The sequence below is a fragment of the Lygodium microphyllum genome, chromosome 6 (assembly GCF_053477565.2).
Source record: "Lygodium microphyllum isolate KBCC chromosome 6, Lygodium_microphyllum_v1.1.10, whole genome shotgun sequence".
Lineage (NCBI taxonomy): Eukaryota > Viridiplantae > Streptophyta > Polypodiopsida > Schizaeales > Lygodiaceae > Lygodium > Lygodium microphyllum.
This window is the reverse complement of record NC_141140.1, coordinates 36,920,760-36,947,181: the sequence shown is the minus strand read 5'-3', so window position 1 is coordinate 36,947,181 and position 26,422 is coordinate 36,920,760. Positions and strand designations below refer to the sequence as shown.

General features: G+C 40.9%; 1 protein-coding gene across 3 annotated transcripts in view; it reads left to right on the top strand.

The window, feature by feature from the left end:
* The window catches only part of LOC148034465 (LMBR1-like membrane protein), a 76,728-nt gene extending 52,454 nt beyond the window's left edge, over positions 1–24,274 (top strand). For all 3 annotated transcript variants that reach the window (XM_087679406.1, XM_087679405.1, XM_087679404.1), the window contains exons 9-15: positions 811–875; positions 20,644–20,819; positions 20,974–21,104; positions 21,208–21,298; positions 21,431–21,644; positions 22,671–22,777; positions 23,065–24,274. In XM_087679406.1, the coding sequence (XP_087535532.1) occupies positions 811–875; positions 20,644–20,819; positions 20,974–21,104; positions 21,208–21,298; positions 21,431–21,644; positions 22,671–22,777; positions 23,065–23,604 (1,324 nt within the window). In that variant the 3' untranslated portion in view covers positions 23,605–24,274. The remainder of the gene's footprint in view (positions 1–810; positions 876–20,643; positions 20,820–20,973; positions 21,105–21,207; positions 21,299–21,430; positions 21,645–22,670; positions 22,778–23,064) is intronic.
* The last annotated feature ends 2,148 nt before the right edge of the window (positions 24,275–26,422 follow it).

Genomic DNA, 26,422 nt, shown 5'->3' with positions numbered 1-26,422 from the left:
AGCTGGATGATATGGGAAGCATTGGAGTGGTAGCCTATATATAGACTAGGAGGCATAAGTATGGCTGACCTGCTGCTCAAGAGGACTGATGTACGTATGGCCAACTTGCTGCTCAAGAGGGCCGGCCTGCTGCTGCTGCCCATTATAAGCAGCCTGACTGGGTGCTGGAGATGTCATCACAATCATGAAAATTTTGCAACTAGGAGATGACAGAATAAATATGTGGATTGCTGACACTGAGTGAGTTTATTCACTAGTGATTTTGAATGGTCACACGTAAATGGCATATTGCTAGTTGAAAACACATTAATTTACTGCAAGTATTTGGCTGTCCTCCTTCATGGGACATAATGTGTATGGTTAATGAGTGGTTTTGAAATATTCATTAACTTGTTGTACGACTGGTTAAAGGTCAGTGGGGTTAACTGTCTTTATAATTTCAAAGTCATGCCAAAGTAGTTTTGCTCTCAAATTTATGATTATACTCCAAATGAGTCTCATGAAACACATATTGGTACTCAAGTTGATCAACCTTAAGGAATGGAACAGAAGGAAGGAGACGAACTGCGTATCTTTGGTACCAGTTGTCTGAGGAATGCTACTTATTGGATCTGTCATACATCTACAACTATCTTACTACTGCACTGCTCTACTTTTCTCAACTTTGATGCTCTTTACTTTTTCAGTTATCAAGACATTTGGAAGCATATGCTGTTTTGTTTGCATTTTTGAGAGAGAGTAGAATGAGAATGTGATTGATTCTTTTTTTCTTTTGTACTAAAGCTGGATAACATATCTCACCCAATGCAGGAGATACATCTCGAGCATGATGTCCTCTCGGACTGGACCATTTTCCCAGTATATTGAGACATTAGGTAGGTCTGTTTTAAACATATCATCAGTTTGAACTCTGGTATCTGCACGTGTATTTAAAAGCATTTTCTTCTCGATTTGTTATCTAAGGGTGATCTAGGGAAAAACATGTTCCCCAACCCTTCGAGTAGCACTTCTAAATGGCGGGGAAAATGGTTCAGTCATTTGAATGTTTTCACTAGTGTTGGTATATGGGTAGGACTGCCTGTATGCTTTGATTAGGCACTGTTTGGGGGAATATCCAAAGTTAGCTGTTAGTACATGGCTAGGGCTGCCTGTATGCTTTAATAAATCTACGGAGGGAGAAAATTGATGTCACTTCCTTGTATGATTACCCATACACATGGCTTTACAGCCATGCATGCATACATGCGCTTCTCTGCCTTGTATGTCTATGCTAAGCCTGATTTCAGCCTGCAAGCTGATGACCTTTGTGAAGTGTGTCTTGTAATAGGGAAAAAATACTAAGAAGCATCTTCTATTAGCGTGGCTGTTCACATTGTGCTCTTTTTATTCATGATGATTGTACCCATGGTAACTGTCTGAACTAGGCCTAATGAATTGTGACCTAAGCAACAGTGCTAACCATCAATGCAATACTTTCTGCATATAATAGAATGAGGACAAGAAAGTGACTCAGAGACTTCGTTTGTAGGACTGTCACTATCTTGTGATCTTATACTGAACATGGAAGTTTCAGTGTGGGAGCATCAGGGTAAGTCAAGTACATTTTGTAAGTTCTGTCCAGTACATGGACTTAGAACAGTATTGAACTCACCCAAGGATTTTGCAAAGTACAGATGTCATATGGTTGTTAAAAAGCACACAAGAAATTAATAGTTAGCCTCTTAAATATAAACTTTGAACTTGTTGCTTTCAAGTTTCAACATGATGACCCATGATACAAATCAAAAGACTAGTTTTTAGATAGAGTGACAAGGTATGCAATGGTAAATATGGATCCAAATTCCAAATTCAAATAGTATTCATAACTTGTCAAGTGTCATACAAAACAGAGAGCTAGGCAAGTAGCAAGAGTCAAGTTGCTACTAAGTCATTGACTCAAGACTCATACTAAAAGGACCTTGGAGAACTCGACAAGTAACAAAAGACTCTAGAGAGCCTAGGATATATTACCAAAGAGCTTATAGTAGATTGAGACTCATACTAAAAGGACTTTAGGGAACTTGACAAGTAACAAAAAACTCTAGAGAGCCTAGGATATATTACCGAGGAGCTTATAGTAGATCAACATGAGATAGTGGTAGAGTTAGAGGTAGGGCATGAGAGAGGGGAGGCAGAGGAATAGGAGATAGAGGTAGATGTAGGAAAGATACATAGCTGTTTGGAGTTCCAAAAACATGAAAATGGGAACGCGTTTCAAAATTGCGAAATGGGAAAACGGATTTTATGTATACCTCTAGACATATTTTAATATTAAATATATATCAAGGGATAATAACTTTTGTTAGTTGAACCTCTACACCTAAACACTTGAATTTCTCATACATGTAACATTAGAAAAGATTTGAGGAGTATACATGATTTTACTAGTAATAACCAAAGACAATAAGATTGTAAAATCACAATCCGTGAGTTTCAAGAACTTTCAAGATTGGGATTCAAAACTTAATATTAAAAACTGCAGTATGCTATGAATGATGATGTCAACAACAAACAATCATAGACTCATATTATCATTGATGTCATGTAGACTCAAAAAAGAGAGTATTCACGTGTCAAAAAATAGTGACATGCAAAATAGATACATGTAACATGATACATCATCCAAATGCCAATGATCCATGAATATGATTAACAAGTCTACAAAGTATATTGCAGAATAAACTACTAAAATGATCATGATCTATCTAAGTATGAATCATGACGTATCTACTATCATGTATGATCTATCATCTAAAGATGATCACTCAACATCATTCAAAGGCATCTCTTGTCTTGACCTCCTTAGGTCTACTATCGGTAGTATTAGTACTAGTAGAGCAAGAGGAGATATCATCATCATCAATTTGAGAAGCCACTAGAGTTGTAGAGGTGGAAGTAACTATACGTCGAAGTCGAGCGCTCACTCTAGAGAACGCATGGCCAGACCGTGTTTGATGCGTAGATGTAGATATTCTTCATAAAGCATGTTATAGATATGGATCTTCTCCTTTGGAATGGTAGGAATGTCCTTCACTATATTAATCTCATTTACATTCTTTTGCTTTGGCTCAAGTGTGTAAGTTGAATTCTCAATCAAGTGCAAGTTACAATGACAATACTAATCTCTTTAGCTAGGTAGTCTTCAACTTGTTTCTTTTTTTGATATGAAACAAAGCCCATGTACTCAAACTTCTCTTAGCGGGACTATCACCACAATTCTTTGAGTGAACAAAATAGCGATCCTTTTTTGCCAAATTCCAATAAGATTAGGATTTAGGATTCAAGAAGTATTAGGTAAACCCTAACGCAAAGAATAAGAACAAGTTTAACATACTTATTTTTGTTCATTGTTTACTTGTCAAAGTTGGAGCGAATTTTTGTACTTTTCCCACCAAGACACACGTTGAAGCTGTCTTACGCAACTTTGTAGTGGGGCTTGCAAATGAGAGAGTATGACTATGAAACTTGAGGAGATACTCCTCAACACATGGTAGTGATGGAAACATCTCGACTAGCCCACTTATTACAGTATATTGCAGCCTTTCTTCGAGCTTCTCACTTGCGTATTAATCCTCGTTGCACCAAAGAAAATGTAAGCAAGGTGCGATAGCATAGATTGGTTCTGAAACCAATCCCATCTCTTGTTTCATACTACACAAATATCTTGCACCCTATATCATTTATAAAAGTTAACCCATACATTGATAAGTTATTATAGATCTAGATATGATTAAAGAAGAGAAATTTGAATGAATGGTCATTGATACACTTACTTATCTTGAAAGAAGAAGATGTTTCTATCTAGCGTCTCTCTAATCTTAGCTATATACTCATACAAGGAGTCTATAGTGCCGTCCTTCATGTCAGTGATTCTTAACATTGTGTAAACAAGAGTTGGAGATTTCACCAATGCAGTTGCATTGTCCCAATAAGCTTGAGCCATGACATTTTTGATAAATGTCAAAGCCTTTGGCTGATGCCTCTCATGCCATGTAGCCCACTCCCTAGAGACAACTATTATCATGAGGCCCTAGCAAACTCTAATAAGCCTCTTCACACAATGAACATGTAAGCAAAACGAGTGGCCAATGTCTTCAAAAGATCTAAATCACTATTTGCCCTAAATATAGCATGCACTCTAGGTCTCTTTGTGATGAATTTTACTATGCTTCTATCTCTTTTGAAGAGTTCATGTATCCATCCAATCTTTTCCAAATCCTCCATGAGTAAATCAAAGCAATGTGATGCACATGTAATCCACATAATCTTAGAGAACACACTCTCTAACAAAGTAGCCATAGTTGCACAATTACTACAATACATAAGGATGGCCCTCGCGGTCGCATGCGTTGCATGCAACATCTGATACAACTAGAGTCTAGTACATACATAGACGATGGATCATAGTGGCATGTGGATATAATTATAGTATATCAAAAAATAGAGAGATCTATGAATCTATGATGAGACATCACTATCATCATTATCATCATCATTATCAAAACCATCTGAGTGCTCATCTAGAGAGCCTCAATATGACTCCTTGGCATTGGATGATGAGACACTTTCATGCTTCCCCATTGATGAGGTTACCATTATCATCAAATGATGGCTCCCTAGGTCCCAGCTATGTAGGCAAAAGGGGAGGATGCCATCATGAGGCACGGGATGGGAGCTACCAAAACCCTGACTTACATATGTTTGCAAGCCACTCAAACCACCCCTCCTCGATGTTGGAGGGCGCCGAACGACCATACCTCTGCTACCATCTACTCGAACTCCTCACCCATGAGCGGGCTAACTGCGAGTGCCACGAGTATTTGCAGCTATAAGCTCTCTATAGAGCTTTGCAAAGATCTTCTTCTCCCCCCTGATCTACCTCTTGATGTACACTCCGAAGAGTATTACGTGTTAACTTGAATGTATCAACATTCATGTACACAATGTACATAAGATTGTAAATGCTAAAGTCTAAATTGTAAAGTATAAGCTTTAAAGTTTAAAACAAAACGTTTTAAATTTTATGGTTAAGTGTTTATCTGCTTTGGACTACCCATGCTCATCATAGCTCTCATCATGCGCAAGTTAGTGTGGCAAGAGACTAGCCACTGTAATTATCATATGCTAAGACGATTGCAATTCTTGGTGTGAATGAGAGATTAAGCACTCCAGTTTGTGTCATATGCACGCGAAGAGTAATCTTGAGCAAGGACTTTTATGGCTAAAGATTGAAGGGTCTCCAATGTATATCCAAAGTTTTGCCACCAAAATAGAGGCTTCACAAGTGACTCTCTCCTCCAATTGGTGGAAGAAGCAAAAGCTGTATGCCGTCTTTGGTCTGCATAGCATCCTAGCTCCTCTAGCTATGCATTGTGATCATCTAGAGGGACCATACGAGTCAAATAAGCAAGTTGGTCCAAATGGAGCTCTCTATCATCCATGATCACTGGTGACTTGTAGGTCGAATGTACCAATGCTGTAAAACCATGGATGGGCTTATGCATCCATGCCCATCTCCTCTTTGCTAGCTCTAGAACATATGCACGCTGTGTCTTTGTGATCACTGTGCAAGCACATGCCTCCACCAATACCATTGTAAAGAAGTGAATGAGAAGGCCCATGGTGGACTTTTCGCAATCACTCATACGTAGCAACCTATAAAAGGGAGTCATGACAATGATAATGGTACAGAATTTTGCCAAAATTGATCATTGAGACACAAGTGTTGCATAGCTTTAGCCTCCTCTGTCTCATGCTTATCTCACTCATTCCATAGAGTGAATACCATTGTCTGGTGCAAGATGGGACCTACACCTAATAAAGGCGCTTGAGTAATAACCACATGTAAGCAAAGCGAGTTGAAGAAGGCTTTTTCAACTAAGTGTGCTTGCTCGCAATACATCACAAGCACCTTTACCTTTATTGTGAAAAAGGTGACAATTGGTGGGCATTACAGACCACCCTCTTTTCCCACTTGAGCTTTACAATGTCCTCCATGAGCAAGTCCTGCTCGCAATACATCACAAGCACCTTTACCTTTATTGTGAAAAAGGTGACAATTGGTGGGCATTACAGACCACCCTCTTTTCCCACTTGAGCTTTACAATGTCCTCCATGAGCAAGTCCAAACAATGACTTGCACATGGAGTTCACACAATCTTGGGGAGCTCGGCCTCAAGCAAATGGCCCATGTGCCGACAATTCAATGCATGCTCAATAACAACTTATACCACATTCGAGGGGTCTATCTACAACCACAAATAACTATATATATATATATATATATATATATATATATATATATATATATATATATATATATATATAGATAGATAGATAGATAGAGAGAGAGAGAGAGAGAGAGAATAGGGAGATAGATAATTATAAATAATGAAAGAAAGAAATTTAAAGGACAATGTGTACCTCAATGATAGCTTGCCGAATGTGGCAATAGATGAAGGCACCCATAGTTTTCCTCTCCCTCTTGCTGATGTCTGTGGCTCGCAAAAAGAATTCAACTATTACTCCTTAAGCTTTTACCATATTCTTTCATTGTTCTTGCTTTAGGACATTGAATGCAAGATTGCACTCAATCATCGTTGTGTAATTACAATGTTCGCAAGTTGTTGCCTTTCTCCAAGAAAGGCAACCAATCCACACACATGATCACGAGCTTGAGAGAGAGAGAGAGGAGGTGGTGACCTCTCCTGCATTGGTTGAAGATACGTCCACATTCAATGCTTTTTCACTAGTAGCCATAGGAGTTGGTGCCGATACACCACTTCCTTCTCCTCTTGTGGATCCCCCTCTCATCTGGGTGAGAATCTCATCTGCAATGTTTTGATGGATTTCCTTGTATGGAGCAACTTGCCCCCTCGGAAAGATGTGAGAAGTTGGGTCTCACCACTTGTATAGTGCTTGCTGCAATACTTGCACGGCCAGTGGTAGAGATTGGACTTCTTTGTGCCCCTCTTTATATGGATGGTGTTCAAATTGAAGGCGTTGTGCTTTTTATGAGTCATGATTCCGATGTTAGATGGAGTGGCCCAAGGGAGAGTGAGAGAGATAGGGAGAGTGAGATGCTTGAGTCTTGACTCTTGAAAGTTGGAAGAAAGGGAGAGGGTTGGGGTAAAGTTGAAAGAGCAAGAGTGAGAGAGAGGGGATCGGAGAGGCTTGCGCCTTGAGCCTCGATAGGGTGCGGAAAAGTGGAGAGAACGAGAGACTAGAGCTTCACATATCACAACACAACATTGAGATTCAAGATCCAAGAGAGGGAGATGAGAATGGCAAATACTTGCTGAATTGGTGTGGAAGCACGGAGGAGAGGAGCACCTTTTGTAGATGAGAGAAGGGTCAAAGAGTCAAAGAGGGGTCAAATAGTCAAACATGGGTGCTATTTGGATGGAATCCAAGGGGGGTCAAGGAAGGAGTGCATAGCTCGATAGGGTGCGGAAAAGTGGAGAGAACGAGAGACTAGAGCTTCACAAATCACAACACACCATTGAGATTCAAGATCCAAGAAAGGGAGATGAAAATGACAAATGCTTGCTGAATTGGTGTGGAAGTACGGAGGAGAGGAGCACCTTTTGTAGATGAGAGAAGGGTCAAAGAGTCAAAGAGGGGTCAAATAGTCAAACATGGCTGCCATTTGGATGGAATCCAAGGGGGGGCAAGGAAGGAGTGCATAGCTGAAAAAGGGGGTGGATTGAAGTATCCAAGGCTTTCCACCACCCTAAAGTTCCATGTAGAATGACACAGACCCAAAAATGCGTAGGAACACACAAAAATGCATTGAACTCGGTGGTAAAAAACGACAAATTTGAGCACTGTACAAAATTGTATAGATATGAACTGTATCGTATGGTACGAATCGCATATTATGATTAGTATCGTACCACGTACGGAGGCAACTATGATTACAATTAAGATTACAGTTAAGAATCGATATCCCATGTAAAGAAGTATTCTGACACAGAAACACAATAACAATCGTACAACAAAGCACAGATTGATAAAAGAACATAGTTAGGGTTAGGGTAATTGAGAGACAATGAACACAGAAAATAACTGAAGTGATATAACTGTTGAATATACAATACTCATGCAGCAAACACACTATGCAGTGAATGAATACTGAACCTCGAACTCCTGTATCTCAAGGATCAGGGCTGGGATAATGAGTTAGAGAGCGTGTTGTACTTTGAATGGATCTTGAATCGCAGCAAGGCAGCCTCCGGATGTCGAACACTAGCAAACGTAGTAGTGAGAAGTTGGATCCGAGGCAGACGATAGTGAGGAGAGAGAGACAAAAAACGCAGGGTGCAGGAGAGAGAGACTAAAAACACGGGCAAGAGAGTCTGCAGGAGAGAGAAAACTGCTAAACGCAGCAGAACAGCTTGGTGATAGCCTGTAGGAGCTAGGTGACAGCTGGAGGAGAGAGAAAACTGCCAAATGCAGGCTATAGATAATGTGAAAATCAGACGCCAACTGATGTAAATAACAATGGACAGCTTCGATTGAGATGTCCTCCGCGAACAGGTTGTGGGCAGTAAGTTGAAACACCTGAAATTTGCAAAAACGAGATTATAGACTGAATGAAGGGCAGCATACGTATTTATAGAAAGTTTGTGCCCTCCCAAGTGGGTTTGTGCTTATGGGACACAGGAACTCTCTAGGATCACGTTTCTTTTAAATAAACAAAGTTTCTTCATTAATTAAGCAAGTTTTGGGGCTACTTAAGTAAAGCTAATGCATTTTTAGCTCAACACCCCCTCTCAAGCCCAACAACGGTGCTACGAGAAGGATCTTTTATCTCAAGGCATCCCATCCCAAAGGAGCCAGAGCATCGGACAAAGGGTGTGCGTCGGTTGCCTAGTGGCCTATTAAGACTATAGTGGCGATGTTAATCTTACCAAGGTAGCCCAAGTGATCACCCCAGAGAGGACAAGGCATTGGACAAGGGGTGCACGTTAGCTACCCAGTAGCCTACCAATCCCTACAAAGGTGGATGGAATTAGCTATGAACTGCTCTTTTTTTTTGTGTTTTGTTTTGAATTTGATAGATTTGACATTTAGTGGGGGTTCAAATCAGTTTTCGTTCTATTGAGTATTTGTGCCCTAAATGGGAGAATGATAAAGGATGGTTAGAGACCCAAGACCTTCACAAAACAAGCACACTATTCCTACCATTACTGGGTGTCGGTAAAGAAGGAAAATGTCTAGACTGCCTTGGAGACTACCATGGGTAATGCTACGAATATGGTGGATCCAGAGTTGACCACTCCAAAAGATTGATAAGGGATAAATGTGCACAGATGCATGTTTACATGAACAGAATGCCAATGTATGGGGTAATGCAAAGGGTGATGCAAGATGTCATGGTCACACAAGATGAAATGCAACGGTGCTACTTGGACAGTGTCCTCGCAGGGGAATTGTTCACTTGCCCATGTGCCCTTTTACAATCAAATCATCTTGACAGTGCGGATGAAGTTACAAATGTCCATAATACAATAAAGGAATGAATGAAGGAATGTCTAAAAAAATTATAAGCATCATCACTGTCACTATCAAGAGTAGAAGCCGCCTCGTCTCAAACTGGAAGGGAAAGCAAGAGGGAAGCACCCTCTCCCCGTCAAGCTGAAGAAGTAGGGGAGGGTATACCCAAACCAATCTTGGGTAACAGGTACTAAAGAACTGGCCGGTTGACCGCTTTGGTCTTAAATATATGCAAAATTGTCAGACATACGCACAAACTCTAGGCGGATGGTGCCTAGCTCAACTTGCTCTTTGAAAAAAATGGAAGTGAGCTGCCACATGCCGTGTCCGTGGTGTAATGGTCGGATTGCCGCAAGGGCAATGACACTCTTGTTGTCGTAGTAGACAACGGTGGGAGAGTGGTATAGGAAATGAAGTGCCGCCAGTAGATTCCTCAGGTAGATGGCCTCGGCGGTGCCATCGAAGAGAGTCCATTACTCGGCCTCAGTTGTGGAAGCCGTCACCGTCTCTTGCTTGCAGCTTGACCAAGAAACGGGAGTTGTGCCCAAGGTAAAGAGGTAGCCCTCATGGGAATTCCGGGTGTTGGGATCTCCTATCCAATCAGAATCAGTGTACCCTTGCAAACATAAACCAGAACCATAAGTTAGGCCATAAAAATAAGTACATCGTAAATAATGCAACACATGAAGACATGCAATCCAATGTGACATCCTAGGTGCTGTGAAACACTGAGTGAGTACGCAAAATTTGGCCTAGTATGAATTAATCAAAGAAGTTTTCCTACAATAGAGTGATAGGTATTTGCATCGAAGGGCTGTCCTAGGGTATCCTTCGACAAGTGGTGGTCACTCGCCGTGTCTGATCCGAAGTGTGCTGTTCCACTAATTGAAGTGCATACTTTTGTTGTGACACAAAAATGCATCCCCCAGAACGAACTACCTCCATCCCCAAACAATAAGATCTAGAGGAATATCCGACGAAAATAAGGAGATCAGCTCGAGGAGTGAGCTTTTCTATCTTATTATTAGGCGTGTGTGTGTAGGCATGACACTCGAAGACTCTGAAGTGGGAAATGACAGACCGAGAATCAAAAAATGCCTCATATGGAGTCTTTTGAAAAAGAGCCACAGTCAGGCACCAGTTGAGGACTCCCACATGCTGCGTGCGTGGTGTAATGATCGGATTGCCGCAAGGACAATGACACTTTGGTTGTCGCAATAGACAATGGTGGAAGAGTCGTATGGAAAATGAAGTGCCGCCAGTAAACTCCTTAGGTAGATGGCCTCGGTGGTGCCATCAAAGAGAGCTCGGTACTCGGCCTCTGTCGTAGAAGCTGCCAACGTCTCCTACTTACAGCTTGATCAAGAAACGGGAGCCATGCCCAAGGTAAAGAGATAGCCGCCATGGGAACGCCAGGCGTCCAAATCTCCTACCTAATTAGAATCAGTGTAGCCCTGCAAACATAAACCAGAACCATAAGTTAGGCCATAAGAATAAGTACACCGTAAATAACGCAACAGACGAAGACATGCAATCCAATGTGACATCCTAGGTGCTGTGAAATACTGAGTGAGTACGCTAAATTTGGCCTAATATGAATTAACAAAAGAAGTTTTCCTACAATAGAGCGATAGGTATTTGCATGAAGGGCTGTCCTAGGATATCCTTCGGCAAGTTGACAGTAGGATCAAGAGGCATGGTCACTGGCCGTGTCTGATCCGAGGTGTGCTGTTCCACTAACTGAAGTGCATATTTTTGTTGTGACACAAAAATGCATCCCCCAGAACGAACTACCTCCATCCCCAAACAATAAGATCTAGAGGAATATCCGACAAAAATAAGGAGATCAGCTCGGGGAGTGAGCTTTCCTAACTTATTATCGGACGTGTGTGTGTAGGCACGACACCCGAAGACTTTGAACTGGAAAATAATAGGCCGAGAGTCAAAAAATGCCTCATGCGGAGTCTTTTGAAGAAGAGTCACAGCCAGACACCAGTTGAGGATGTACACTGAAGTGTTAACGGCCTTGATCCAAAGGCACTCAGAAAGCTCTACTGTGAATAACATAGAGCGTGCCATTTCCATGATTATTCGGTTCCTACACTCTACGACTCCATTCTGAGAGGGAGAGTTAGTAGAGGTGAGCTGGCGAGAGATGCCATGCTTCAATAGAAACTCGAAAAACTCGTGGGAGATAAACTTACCACCGCTATCACTCCTCATGCAACTAACATTACGTTCAGTTTGGTTATGAACCAGCAGCACCCAAGAAAAAAAAAAATGAAAGCATTTGACTTATGCTTGAGGAAGTACATCCACATGTACCTAGAATGATCATCCACTATCAAAAAGAAGTACAACGCGCCAGTCAAGGTGGCATTGGATGTCGGCCCACAAAGATCAACATGAATCAGTCTAAGGGGCTCCTTAGCATGATGTGTGGATTGCTGAGGCAATAGGGTACAGTGCTGCTTTTCGAGTTGATAACCTTTCAAGATATTGCGAGCTAGTTTTAGGCGGGGAAGGCACTCAACTAGTTGACGGCGGTATAAGTCATAAAGAGAGTCATAACCAAGATGCCCTAAGTAAAAGTGCCAAAGACGCTCATTGTTCGTAGGCTCTCGAGATGTGGCTAATGCTTGGAAGCTGTGGAACACTGAGCCCTCAACAGTCGGCTTGGTCAGAAAGTGGCATGTGGTAAAGGCCATTAGATTGTGTCTCACCACGAGCAAGTACTAAACCTGTCTGAGAGTCAAGGATCTCGACTGTGGTTGCTATAAAGAAAACTACTCGCCCCAATTGGCAAAGCTGCTGAACAGATAACAAGTTTACCCTAAACTGGGAGACATGGTATACATTGTCCAGCAAAGCCAGATCTGGACCTTGTTAGTGGCAAAACTGACGCTACCTTGAGTTTGAATCTTGACCGAGGAGTTGTTTCCTACGAGGATCTGCTCGGTTGCAGGTGCTCGGGTACGAGAAATGTCCTCTATAGGAGTCATATGATGTGTAGCTCTTGTTCACAATCCAAACAGGAGCTAAGTACTCGACTGTGATAAGTGGGCCTCTGCGGTAATCTCATCAGGAGGCAACTCACAGATGTGGACGAGACTCGCATCTAATGTCTCTATGGAGACGATGTGGGCCTTTGCAGACCAGTAGGACAATCCCTCTGGAGTCGATAATGTTGTCAACTGAGATGGCTGACCGATGGTAGTATGATTGTGACCTTTAAACTGCCCCTTGCTATCACCCTGCCTTCCCTGTTGGGGGTTTCTCGACTGAGGGGCGAGGGTTTGAGACTTAGATTTGGGTGGTGTGCCTCTAGCCTTTGAACGACACTCGTCGTCAAAATGACTAGCCTTTTGTTAATGTTGACAATACCTATTCTTTTTAGGTACATTCTGTCACCCTTCTTTGAGTTCTGATTGGGAGTTTCCTTGTGATTCCTCGGATTGATTTTGTTTTGGATTTTGAGTGGAGGTTATATTTTGTTTGCCCTTCCCTTGTTGCCCCTTCTGAGAATGAGCAACAAGAGCCACCTTTGAGGAAGAGTTCATATGAAATTGATCGAACAATGGTGCGTAACGCAATAGTTGGCACTTAAATTCATAGAAAGTATGCATGCAAGGCTTTGAAACTATATCTTCCACAAAATTGAAGTATTTCATGGGGAGTTTGTTCAGAAATAATGTGACTTGATTGTCAGAGGACTTGGGAGTTCTCGTAGTGGAGAATTTGGCAAGAAGTCGTCGATACTTAGCCAAATTGACCTTCAAGTCATCCTAGTTAGTGATTTTAAAGAGTTGGAGCTCATGGTTAAGCTTTATACGACGGGTTCTATCTCGAGTCGCATAGCGGTTAGTCAAGTGTGCCCATCGCTCTGATGCTAAGTCAAAATGCTGAAGCTAAGAATGAAACTCAAGCAATAAGCTGTGCATTAGCTCGACAATAGTGGAGGCGTTTCTAGCCAGACAACCTTATATGGAACAAGTGTTGGATCGGGTTGGGGTTTCAATCCCTGCACAAGATCCCATAGGTTCTGGGAATCAAGGACATGTCTCATCAAGTTCAACCAAGTCGTAAAGTTTGACCTGTTAAAACGAGTCTTATCATTGAAAGCATGCTTGGCAGAAGATGAGGTGGAGCCATGAGGTGTCGGGAAAGTGGGATAGGATGCAGGTGGAGGGTAAGATGGTGGTGGTGGGTGTGTCTAAGAGGAAGAATGAGGGGGAAAAGGTGAGTAGGCAAAAATAGGTTCGGAGTGTCCAATGAGTGCCGATTGATGCGGAGGCACTGGAACGTGAATGCTTCCATAAGGTGCCGATGGAGATGGAGGCACTAGGACATGAAATCCTTGTCCAAAGCTTGGCTGGGGCATAACAGAATGACTAGGAGGTCCACTAGGTAATGCTATAGAGGCAAGCTGTGGTACCAACTGATCCACACTTGGGAGAGACTGGGCAGGATACCTAGGCTGCAATGATCTCGAAAGTGTGTGAGAAGTAGGTGGAACACCACCCGATGGAGAAAAGGATGAGGTCCTAAAGGCGGTATCTATGTTTCCATAACCCCCCTGGTGCAGTGTGATGTGTAACATGAGGTATTTGATAGGGGAATGTAAATGGTGTGAAGGAAAGTGGGGAAGCAACAGAAGAATGTGGTGGGATGGGTGGGTTTTGAATTTGTGGTATGAAAGGTGCAGATGCATTTTATTCATGTTTACCATTTAATGATTGAAAATGAAATAGATGATGATGCACCATGCAACGTAGAAATAGGAACACCAAATTCATTCTAATTTTGAGACGTTAACTGAAAAGAAGGAAGGGTAGATGAAGAGATACCTGACTTTTTTTCTTATAATCCCCACGATGTGTGTTAAGATACAAGAATTGGTCCTCAAGAGAACCTTTTCCGTAGTCAACTGATTGTACTCTATCTTCCTCATGATTTCTATCAGTATATCACAAAACAGAAGAGGTAAAAGACGAAGGAACAAAAGACGAATCTAAAGTATCTTGCACCAAAGTGGTCGGAAGAGGATGAAATAATGAAACATACTCCGGATCTCTTTCTCCAACAGGGGGGCCCATCCATGAGGGAGGTCTCGACGGCCCTGCAATATCATCAGATTTATGCGCAACATTTGAAGAGAGAAATTCATATATATCTTCATTGAGTAGCTTCTCTTGAAGGGCAATCCTTCGATTGAGCTGCTCAATCTTTTTTCGTCTAAAGTCCATGATCACATGATATTCTTCAGTGGAAAGCTTGTATAGCCTTTCTTCCGTGTTATCAGAAGTGTCTTCCATCTTGTCGGAACTTTGTGGAGCAAGCTGTTTTGCTCACTCTCGCTCAGTTCTCGGCATAGGTTGTTCTGGAGACTAAATTGGTGTTGATGTATTCGAAATGATTTGAACCAATTGTTGTTCTTGCTTCTTGCGGAGAGCTTTCAGATCAAAGGCCTAGGTTTCTGAGAGAGTATCAGGCTCTGATATCATGTCAAGAAATACTTTGACTCAGAAACACAAATAACAATCGTACGACAAAGCACAGGTTGATAAGAGAACACAAATAGGGTTAGGGTAACTCAGAGACAATGAACACAGAAAATAACTGAAGTGATATAACTGCTGAATATACAATTCTCATGGAATAAACACACTATGTAGTGAATGAATGCTGAACCTCGAACTCCTGTATCTCAAGGATCAGGGCATGGGTAATGAGTTGGAGAGTGTGTCGTACGCTGAACGGATCCCGAATTGCAGCAAGGCAAACACTAGCAAATGTAGCAGTGAGAAGCTGGATCCGATGCAGAGGGCAGTGAGGAGAGAGAAAGACAACAAATCCAGACTGTAGGAGAGAGAGAGTAAAAACGTAGGCTGCAGGAGAGAGAAAATTGCCAAACACAGGCAGAACAGCCTGGTGACAACCTGTAAGAGCTAGGCGGCAGCTGAAGGAGAGAGAAAATTGCCAAATGCAGGCTGCAGATAACATGGCAGGCAGTATGGCAGTAGGTCTGTGCAAGAACAGCAGTCGCCTGGTTGGGATCGGCTCCAAACTGCGTGAAGAGGGTTGGAAATCAAACGGCAACTGATATAGACAGCAATTGATAGCTTCGACTGAGATGTCCTCTACGAACGGGGTGTGGGCAGCAAGCTGAAACACTTGAAATTTGCAAAAACGAGATTATAGATTGAATGGAGGGCAGCATACATATTTCTAGAAAGTTTGGGCTCTCCTAAGTGGGTTTGTGCTTGCTTATGGGGCACAGAAACTCTCTAGGATCGCGTTTCTTTTAAATAAACAAGGTTTTTTCATTAATTAAGCAAGTTTTGGTGCTATTTAAGTAAAGCTAATGCATTTTTAGCCCAACACCCCATACCTAGGATTGATGACTTGCTTGATAAGATAAAGGGGGCGAAGTATTTCACAAAGATTGATCTGAGATCTGGCTATCATTAGATATGCATGAGAGCAAGTAATAAGATTAAAATAGCTTTTCATAGAGATTTAGGGCTTTATCATTTCCTTGTAATGCCATTCGGTTTGACAAATGCCTTTGCTACATTTTAGAGTCTCAGGGATTGGCCCATGCCAACTAATACCACATCTTTATGTGGGTTTCTTGGTCTTTCTTTGTTCTATTGGAGATGTATTCACCAATATGCAACAATTGTAGCACATTTGATTGATAGGCTAAAAAAGGAGACCTTCATTTGGGATGCTCTTAGCTAATTGCAGCTTTAACACCAACTAAGGGAATTGCTTACTTTAGCCCCCATACTTGTTTGCCCAGACTTCTCCAAAGAATTCACTGTTCAGTGTGATGCTAGTGGAAGGAGTATAGGTGCTATCTTGTTGCAAGAACATGGTGCCATTGCATTTGAAAGTCATAATTGTATGAAATAGAGAGGCAAATGCATGTCTATGACCAATAAATGTTGGCTATCCTTCATGCTATCAAGAAATGGCATCATTATCCCTATGGCAGTCGTTTTAGAGTGAAAAGTGATCACCAAGTGCTGAAGTGCCTTCTATCATAGGCAAATTTGACTCCTAAGCAAGGAAGGTGGGTGGAAACCTTACAGAATTAGGATTTTGAGATCACTCATACTAGAGGAAATGATAATGTTGTGCTTGATTCACACACGTATTTGGGCATTCAAAGTATCATTTATTTTTGAGCTTCATAGTGATTGGATAGAGGAGCTTCAAGAGGCTTACTTGCCCGGTGATTACTTTAGTCCTATCTTTTAGAAATTACAGCAAGGTATCATGGAAGAGAACTCCTAGTATCAACTCAAAAATGGACTCGTTCGGTCACACTGCAAGATTGTAATCTCCCATACCTCTCCTTTTATATAGAAGATAATGATAGAGATGCATTCTTTGCCCGTTGTTGGTTATTTGGGCATCGTAAAGACACATGATAGAATTGCTAAGAGTTTCCACTAGAAAGGGCTATGGAAGGATGTCAAGGACTTTGTGTCTAGATATGTGTCATGCCAATAAACAAGGACAACGCTCTCAAGCCATGGGTTTTATTGCTGCCATTGTCTATCCTTGAGGAAGAATGGACACATTATGATGGGTTTCATCACAAGCTTGCCCACGACCAAGAAGGGTTAGAAGAGCATTTATGTGGTAGTGGATCAGCTCACCAAAGCAGACCACTTTATTCCCACACCGACACAGAATACTGTATCTTAAGTAGGTAGCTAGGTTATGGAGCATGTCTTTAAGTTGCATGGGCTTCCACAGGTCATTGTGCACGATAGAGATGCCAAATTCATAAGCCATTTTTGGTAGACATTTTTCAACTCCATGGGGACATAATTAGCTCCATCTACAGCATACCACCCCCCAGATGGATGGTCAAATTGAGAGGGTAAACTAGTGGCTCGAGACTTACTTGAGACATTTTTTTCATGATGTATAGCATGTATGGGATTTGTGGCTCCATTTGGTTGAGTTTGCTTATAATAACTCCACTCATGCTAGCATTGGAGTATCCTCCTTTGAGGCCATGTATGGGTACAAGGTGCCCCTTTCTACGGTCATATTCGGTGAGAAGTTGAACCCTCGTGAAAGAGAAGAATTGGACCGCATGCAAGTCCTACTTCAACAATGTAAGCTGAATCTCAAGAAGGCGGAAGAAGACATGAAGTTCTATGCTGATGAAAAAAGGCTCTCCCTTGAGTTTCAAGAAGGTGAGTTTGTTCTCCTAAAGCTTCCCAAGGCTCGATACACCACAATAAAGGATGGCTTTAGCAACAAGTTGGTTTTTCCTATGAGTCAACTAAACCTTTTCTTGGGATTCCTAAAGACTATGTGGAGGAGTTGCCACCCATAGTTGAGGTAGTCATGGACAAAGAGAAAAGAAAGTGAGGACTCGATTGATTCACGAATGTTTGATTAAATGGTAGGTTTTACCCTTGGAAGAAACCTCTTAGAGGCTAGTAACAATCTTAGAGGAGTTCCCCTACCTAAAGGATGCAAATTTGGCTAAAGACTAGCTCATTTTGGCCCAGATTGGCGTGCAAATAAAGGATGTCTTTGCAACAAGTTGGTTTTTTCTGCGAGTCAACTAAACCTTTTCTTGGGATTCCTAAAGACTATGTGGAGGAGTTGCCACCCATAGTTGAGGTAGTCATGGACAAAGAGAAAAGAAAGTGAGGACTCGATTGATTCACGAATGTTTGATTAAATGGTAGGTTTGACCCTTGGAAGAAACCTCTTAGAGGCTAGTAACAATCTTAGAGGAGTTCCCCTACCTAAAGGATGCAAATTTGGCTAAAGACTAGCTCATTTTGGCCTAGATTGGCGTGCAAATTGCTTGTAGATAGCACATTGTTATAGAACAGTTTTTACCTTGCCCTAATGACAGTCATGTATAAAATATATAGCCTAAAAGTATGCTTCATGCACTTCGTTTTGACATGTCACACGTCTTAATCGGAGGCGTCCATAGAAAGGTATCACCTGCTCTAGACAGCATGCTGTCCACTATTGTTAGACCCTATCTATCAAGAATTGGTGGCCAAACTCATATATTGTCAATTCGTACATGTTGTACATATCCCATATATATCTATTGCTTCAATTGCACATGAGATTGATCTTTCCTATACATATATTGGCCTTGTAATGTTGAACATAGTACTCTCCAGACCTATTGTGAGCCATGCCGATAAGTCCTCTTTTTGTTTTTGAGGGCAAAAACCTTAGGGGTCGGGGTGGAATGCAAAAGAGTGGGATAGATAGGCAAGACGCACGAGGTTAGCATGGGAATACCTAGTTACATTGACAGGATATTTAAGGTGTTGAGAGACTCAGTTAGGGCATCGATTATCAATAATCAAGTCTCTTTTATCTTTCTTCGAGCTTTCATATTTTCCCTTCTCTTTCTCTCTCTTTTCCTATCTTTCTCTCTTGTGCTAGTCTTTCTTTCTTTTCTTCTTTCTCTTGCTTCCTTTTTCTCTCTCCTCTCTGTAGTGGGATGTAATATTTAGTACCAAGCAAAGGCTGACTTCTCATACATCGGCACCACTCTTTGGCTCCACGTCGAGAGGTGGCTCTCATGGTGTTGAGTTGTCTTCATCTTCTACTTTGACTTCCACTGGAGAACAAATAGGGTGGTCTTGATGTGCAAGTGCATGCCTTAATAGCCTTATCAGTGAAGAAAGGCATCGTTTATTACATCTAATCATGCAAGGCAGCCAATCAAGCATGGGACTAACTTGCTTTTTTTGTATCAAGTGCACAATGAAGTACGAATTGCCTTATTGCTTAAGCAACCGGAACATCTTTGCATGGAGGAAGCAGGACAATTATGTTAGGAATGTGGTAAAAGATTATGAGTTTTCCAGCTAGAAAAAACCCAATAAGAGGACTAACCATACTAGGAAAAGCTAATGAGGAGGTAATATGAATGCTTATCTCACTAGCATCAAAGATCTTTAAGAACAGTTATTGAATATTGATGAAGTGATACCGGATAATCGGCTTATTTCAACACTATCGATGGATTGGCCGAGTTGTATCAAGGTTTTGCAACTACTTCATGGTTGGTCACTATGAGAAACCAAATTATGTGAAGATAAGCTAGGGTTTGCATTGAGAAAACACAGAATGTAAGAACACGACTAAAACATTAACTCAGATTGGGAAGCTGAATAGTGTCAGAGGATATAATGATTCCCGCTCAATGGTGATAGATTGGGAACCAAAGGAGGACAAAGTACACCAAAATAAATAACAGTAAGGGCCTCGTGTAAATAATGCTGTAATGCTGCAATTCGGGCAGCACTGATCACCATAATATGTGTATCATCAATATATGAGATAAAATCAGAAGATCTGAAATATGATGCATCATATGTTGTAAACTATGTGATAAATGTTGTAACTGTCATATGTGACTCTGAAGCTGTCATTCTTATAACACTGCACTCACTTGGTAGGTTGGTGCATGGCTGTTGGCGATAAATATATGGGCTATTAGTATGACACATCTACTGAAGCATATATTGAGGCGCAACTATAGCATTGTTCATTTTGAAAATTCCATTTTCAGTAAAATAGCCCTCTTCCATTGTACGGTGAAGTCCTGAATTTTTTGGTTGTAGCTGCCTACATGTGGCCGCTTGATGTGTTGGCTACCTTAAGTAGCAGTAGCTGGAGCAGATAGCAGAGGGAACAAATGTGGAGAAGCCCAAAACCTCATTTTTGTTTTCTAGGTCCATTCATGTCCCTGGGTTACTACTGGGGCAGTAGTCTATTCATGTCCTGAGATGTTACTGGGGCAGTTGCTCTTGCAAGATTTCTTTGGTGCAATGGAATTAATGGAGTAAAAGGATTGTTGGGTTTTGTGAAATTGCAATGGCTAATGCTTGAGTTCTTTGAAAATAGCGCTGCAGCTCATGAATGCAGGCACCGTTATACATGAGTTATCTGGAACCTACTTTAGACTGTGACATGGTGGAATGGAAAATTGCTGCCTGTGCATTTAAGGATTTGCTTTGTTTGGTCTAAGTGCTATATCTGCAAGTATTTCATGCTTCTCTGTTTTTCTACCCCTTATGTTGGACTCTACAGAATGGATATGGCAGTGCATTCTCAAGCAGTTACTCCAACGTGGCCTCGCAGTTATTCTTGGCATGATGAGCTTAGCACTGTTGTTAGCAGAAGCAACACTGTTGCCAGGGGGGGTGGATCTTTCCCTCTTCTCATTATTTATTAAAGCAGTGGAGAACCAGGAGATATTTGTACAGGTCAAGAACTTCATCTCTTTCACCAGTTGATGTGACTTCCTAGAATGAGGTGGTCCAAACGTGATGTGAAATGTATCTGTTCACAAGTTTTTCGTTGCGAGTTGGTTTTCAAGGTTCTCACAGTTAAAGTGTTTGTCTGTGGGTTTTCTTGTAGGTTGTTGCATTCATCCCGTTGGTATATATGTGTGTGTGCACATATTTTTCCCTTTTCAAGCTGGGAATGTTTACATTCTATTATTTGACACCTAAATACACAAGCTCTGTGAGCTTACTTATGATATGCTCGTAAGTCCTTGCTTTAATTTTGTTGTTTTCCCAGTTTGGTGGATGAACGAGATCTTATTTTGGAACAAATTCATTGCTTCCTATGTTTTTCTTGAAAAAGCAGAATGGTAGCTCGCTATGCAGCACCCATTTCATATAACTTTCTGAACTTGATTCGACTTGGAGAAGGGGATATCGAGACAACATTTGAAAAGGTCTATCAATTGACACACCGTGTAGTTTGCAATTGAATAACCAAGCAGTGATTTCTAATGAGCTTGCGGCAATTAGGCTGTCTTGATATGCAAAAGTGGTTGTAATGATCTGTGTATTGTTTGCTTGTGCAGAGAATGGGAAAAATGGATGATGCAGCCCCATTTTTCAATCACCGATTCAACAAGATATACCCGCTTTTCATGGTTATTTATACAATTTTGATTGCTAGCAACTTTTTTGACCGGGTGATTGACTTCTTTGGTAGTTGGCGTAAATTTCGGTTTGAAAATGATAGTGCAGCTGCAGATGGGTTTGATCCCTCAGGGTCGATTATTCTTCAGAAAGGTATTCTTCAGGAGCTGAAAGCTTTTAAACTTCTGCTTGCTTGTATTGCTTAGGAGCTCAATGTAACATATTATTGGGTTGGGCAAGTATCCTGAATGTATGTTGAGGCTTTTGCAACAGCACCCTGTTGGTGCTCGTCTCTGGAAGGTCCAAAAGTTTGGGAAAATTATGACATTAATTGGTCTCAATATCAGACCCACAATACTAGTTAGTGCTCTCCAATTATTGACAAGATAAATTGAGGCACATGTAGTATCCATGTTTCTCTGGTGTAAAGTGCTGTGATTATCAGTAGAGATCGTCAGGTGTAAACATTTATCTATGTATCCGTATGGAAGTGAGGTTATTGCAATGAAGTGGTCCCTCTACCGTGTCAGTTCTGCAGGACCTGGTTAGTCAATGTTGCAACATGTTAGAAGTGTTGACTCAATGCATGAATAGAATGCTGAACTCCTACTTCTATTGGCAAGATGATAAATTGAGGCACGTGTAGTATCCATGTTTCTCCTGTGTTCAAGTGCTGTGATTATCAGTAGAGACCATCAGGTGTAAACATTTATCTATGTATCTGTATGGAAGTGAGGTTATTGCAATGAAGTCGTCCCTCTACCGTGTCAGTTCTGCAGGACCTGCTTAGTCAATGTTGTAACATGTTAGAAGTGTTGGCTCAGTGCATTAATAGAATGCTAAACTCCTACTTCTAATGTTACAAGAACCAAACGAGTGTACAAAGCATTTTAATGTTTCTCCACGTTTTCTTGTTGCTCAATAGACTGCTTCATGATGACACAGTATTAGGATTGATTGTCTTGTAAAAAATGGGTTTACATAGCATTTTAATGCATTCTCTATGTTTTGTCATTGCTGAATAGACTGCTCCATGATGACACAGCATTATTCTTGATGTTGGGAAAATTCCAAAAATGGTTTCAGGCCTTCACATTTTTATTGCTGATTTGTTTGGTCTCTTTCAATGATTTCATGTTCATTTGAGTCCCATCTTGGGTGCTGCTCTATATCTTTCAGAAAGGACATGGATGGAGCAAGGACACAACATTGGCGAAAATGTTGTTCCCCTAGCTAGAAATTTTGCTAATCTTACTGGAGATGTGGACACTGAAGCAATGCTAATGGTACATATTAAACTCCTTAGGATAGAACCCTTTCAGAAAACAGTTCCTTTTCCAACAGTCTTTCCTTATCTGAGGTTAATACACATTTTGTACTTTTTCTCATGTTGCGGGGTCTGACTGCCTATATGTTGTTGTGATGCAACAGCTGGCATGCGGACTTTGTATCTCATTCATATTTAATGACCTTTGAATTGACATTGATTTCTTTTAGCACATTCTCAGATTTCAAATTACTGGTTTCAAATGCGGGCGTGTTGATGGATACCAAATTTTCCTTTTGTTTTCAGAAATCAACCCAAGTGAAAGGAAAAGGTGACCCTCCTGGAATTGCAGAATCCTCTGTTCTGGGTAACGGCAGTCGAAAGGGAACACAGAAAGAAGATTATCGGAATGCTTATGCAACTAGAAGCTCTACTGCTGCAAAGTACATATCAGGGAAGAATAAAACAAACTTGAATGGTGCAGATTCCAAGCAATTTGTATTTGATAGTAGTCAAAGAGATTCTGTTCCCATCACCCATGAACGTAAGTTTCATACAGTTATATCAAGTAGTCAGAGTGAAAACAGGGCTGCAGGTATCAACAATGCTGGATCAAAGTGGGATTATTTTAAGTTGAGCCTTCAAGATTTGAAGTCGAATCTAGCAGGGAAACGATTTGCACCCTTGAGGAATACGGAGGCAGGCAGCCAGGCAAAGCCAGTGGCGTCTTCTTCAGAAACATTAGACAGCATTTTTGAAAATTTACGGCGGAAAACAAGCAGTCGTGATTTAGATGATGACAGCATGGACTTGGGCCTTCTAAACTCAGTCTCTTCAAGACAATAATTGCAGTAAAGTGCTGCAAATTTATATCATTCACTTGTAAATAGCCAATGCCAAGCTGGTATGGGTGCCCATATGGGTAGATTTGCACCCCAATGGGTCTTCTTTCATGTGACTATTATGTATCAGGAGAGCGTTGATCGAGGTGGTCTTGCCTCCCAGATTGACATCCAGAACATGGACTGTTCTACATGGGACAAGCTGACAGTCTAAAGACATGGCTGTTGTAGCCAGAAAGAGATTCAAGTGCAGAGGACAGCGAATTATGGTGGATAGATACTACCCTGAGGCTACTACCCTGAGGCTGCTGAAAAGTTGTGTAGATAACATATTCAGGGATCAAAATTTCACCATGTAAAAGGTGGGATTTTGGATGGCCTGTTGACTGCACTGCACGTTGGCAAGTTCATGCCAGTGGCTAGAACTACTGTCCTGTATGTGAATAATGTTTTTAAACACTCAAGTTTGTTCTCACGTCAGACTTATTGCATCATTTTTTCTTGGCCGGCCTGTAAGGAAGGCGATTCTGTCCATGAATAGAATGAGATGAGAAGGCATGAAAATCCTCATTGACTACATCTTCGAAGAACTTGGTATTTAATACCAGAGTAAAGATGAGCTTTTATCTTTTTCTGAAAATAGACCGAGAAAGATGATCGGTTTTTTGTCATTATTTGGATCCATACCTCTCTCTCTCCTTTACAAAGTCTATTGATCTAGAGCTCCTCTTTAATATCTTTCTAATGCAAATCTTTGTAATGTTGCTTACACGGTGCATGCACGCACGCACATGCATGTGCGCGCACATGTGCACATATCTGTGCACAAACACCCCCATCCCCCCCATGCCCACCCACCGACCAATCGATCCACACCCCCACTTTGTACACATGGTTACCCATAATACATTATACATGTAAATATGTGCATGCATGTGCACACATACATGACAACTTTCGTAGTATGTCTATCGGCTAAGGGCAACTAATTACTACTGATATAACCTTGTACAACAAATTCTAAAGGTTGTGTGTACCTTTTAACTATTTACATTTCTACAAAAACGTATTAGTGGTGATAGAAGTTTGTTCTTGAACTTGTTTTAAGAGGTATCATTTTGATAGTCTATTCCAACATTTTAAGGTCTTTTGTTGCTTGAAGTAGCTAGCCTACTTGATATCGTTTACATGTTGCAAGCTTAAATTTCATTCCATTGCTTTGTTGCTTCTTAACATTCCTATTATAACTACATATTAGATTGGGTGCTATTATTGCACTCCCAATCTACTTCATGTATGCATGCGTTTTTTAATTATATAATATTTTTGTTACTTTTTGATCGCTAAAAGCTCCCATTTGAGTGGATCTTATGAGATTGCACAATAGAAGAGAATCGTGAACATGGAGAGAGGAGAGAGGAGAAAGCAAGAGGAGAATGATTTGCATTGATCGAAGAAGAAAGTTGAATATAGTGAGGATCAATCAATTGTTGCACATAGCTAAAGGTGTTAGTGAGGACATTGGATCAGGCTAATGATAGATGGTAGTATGGGAAGATAGAGAATAAATACTCGAATGTTGGATTGTGTTGGAGCGTGTAAAATAGAATGATGACCAACCAAATAGGAGACAGCTATATAAAGCCAATATATGCCAAAATTGATCGACCAATAGAAAATGTGTGAAATTTTGTTCGGCTAGTAATAATTGTTGACGATTGACCAACAAATGTTGATGTGGCATAATTTCGATTGACTATTCACTATGTGGATTGATCATTGATAAAATTGTTGATAAATAAATTAGACAATGTGAACACGTCTAAATTTCGACTAGAATGAGAAACGTGTGTTTACTTACTAGAAGGCTTGAACTATGCAAGAAACCTATGCTCTTTGTGATAGATCTACTCCAAATAACAACATTCTCTTTATGAAACCTTGGAGTCCTCGCTTTAGCTTTGATACCATATGAGAGTGTACAATAGTGTGATCTCTTTGGTTGGAAACTTCGTGTCCTCAAGTGGGCTCTGAGACCATATGAAAGTTCGCATTCAAAGAGAATCATGAATACAAAGAGAAAAAGAAGAGAAGAGAAAACATGGAGAGAAATGATCAACATTGAGCAAGGAAGAAGTTGAATACAATGAGGATTGATTAGTCCTTGCATGCAACCTAAGGTATTAGTGAGGGCATTGTATTAGGTTGATGATAAATGCCAATATCAGAAGATGGAGGAATGCTTGAATGTCAGTGTGTGCTAGAGCCTACAAAGTAGAATGATACCTAGCCAAATAGGAGGCGGCTACATATAACCATATGCCAAACTTGGTTGACTAGCACAAAAATGTGTTTATAATGCCATCTGATCAACAATAAATACTGGTGATTAATCAATAAAGGAGGATTAGCACAATCTAGGTTGATCATTGACAATTAGAAAGTATTGAAACTTACAAAAAGGTTGATCATAAATAAATTAGTAACAGTGAACACACTTAGATCCCAACTAAAATGAAAAATGCATGCGCTAAAATGAGCTACCTCCTCCATCAATGTACATGATAGACATGTCTAAGCTCATAATGTCCCCGTCCTGACTAAAATTGAGGCTCATAGGCAAGAGATGATAGTGGATAAACATGACTAGTAACACATCCCTCATTGGTGATTCCAAAATTTCTTCTAGGAATTTTTGGAGGTTGGCCCCTAAATGTCCCTTATTGAACCAACAACATGAGGGGTATTTATCATTAAGCTCCAAATTCATCAAGTGTACATACGATTATGAGTTTAGAGCTTATGCATTAGATTTCGGTTGG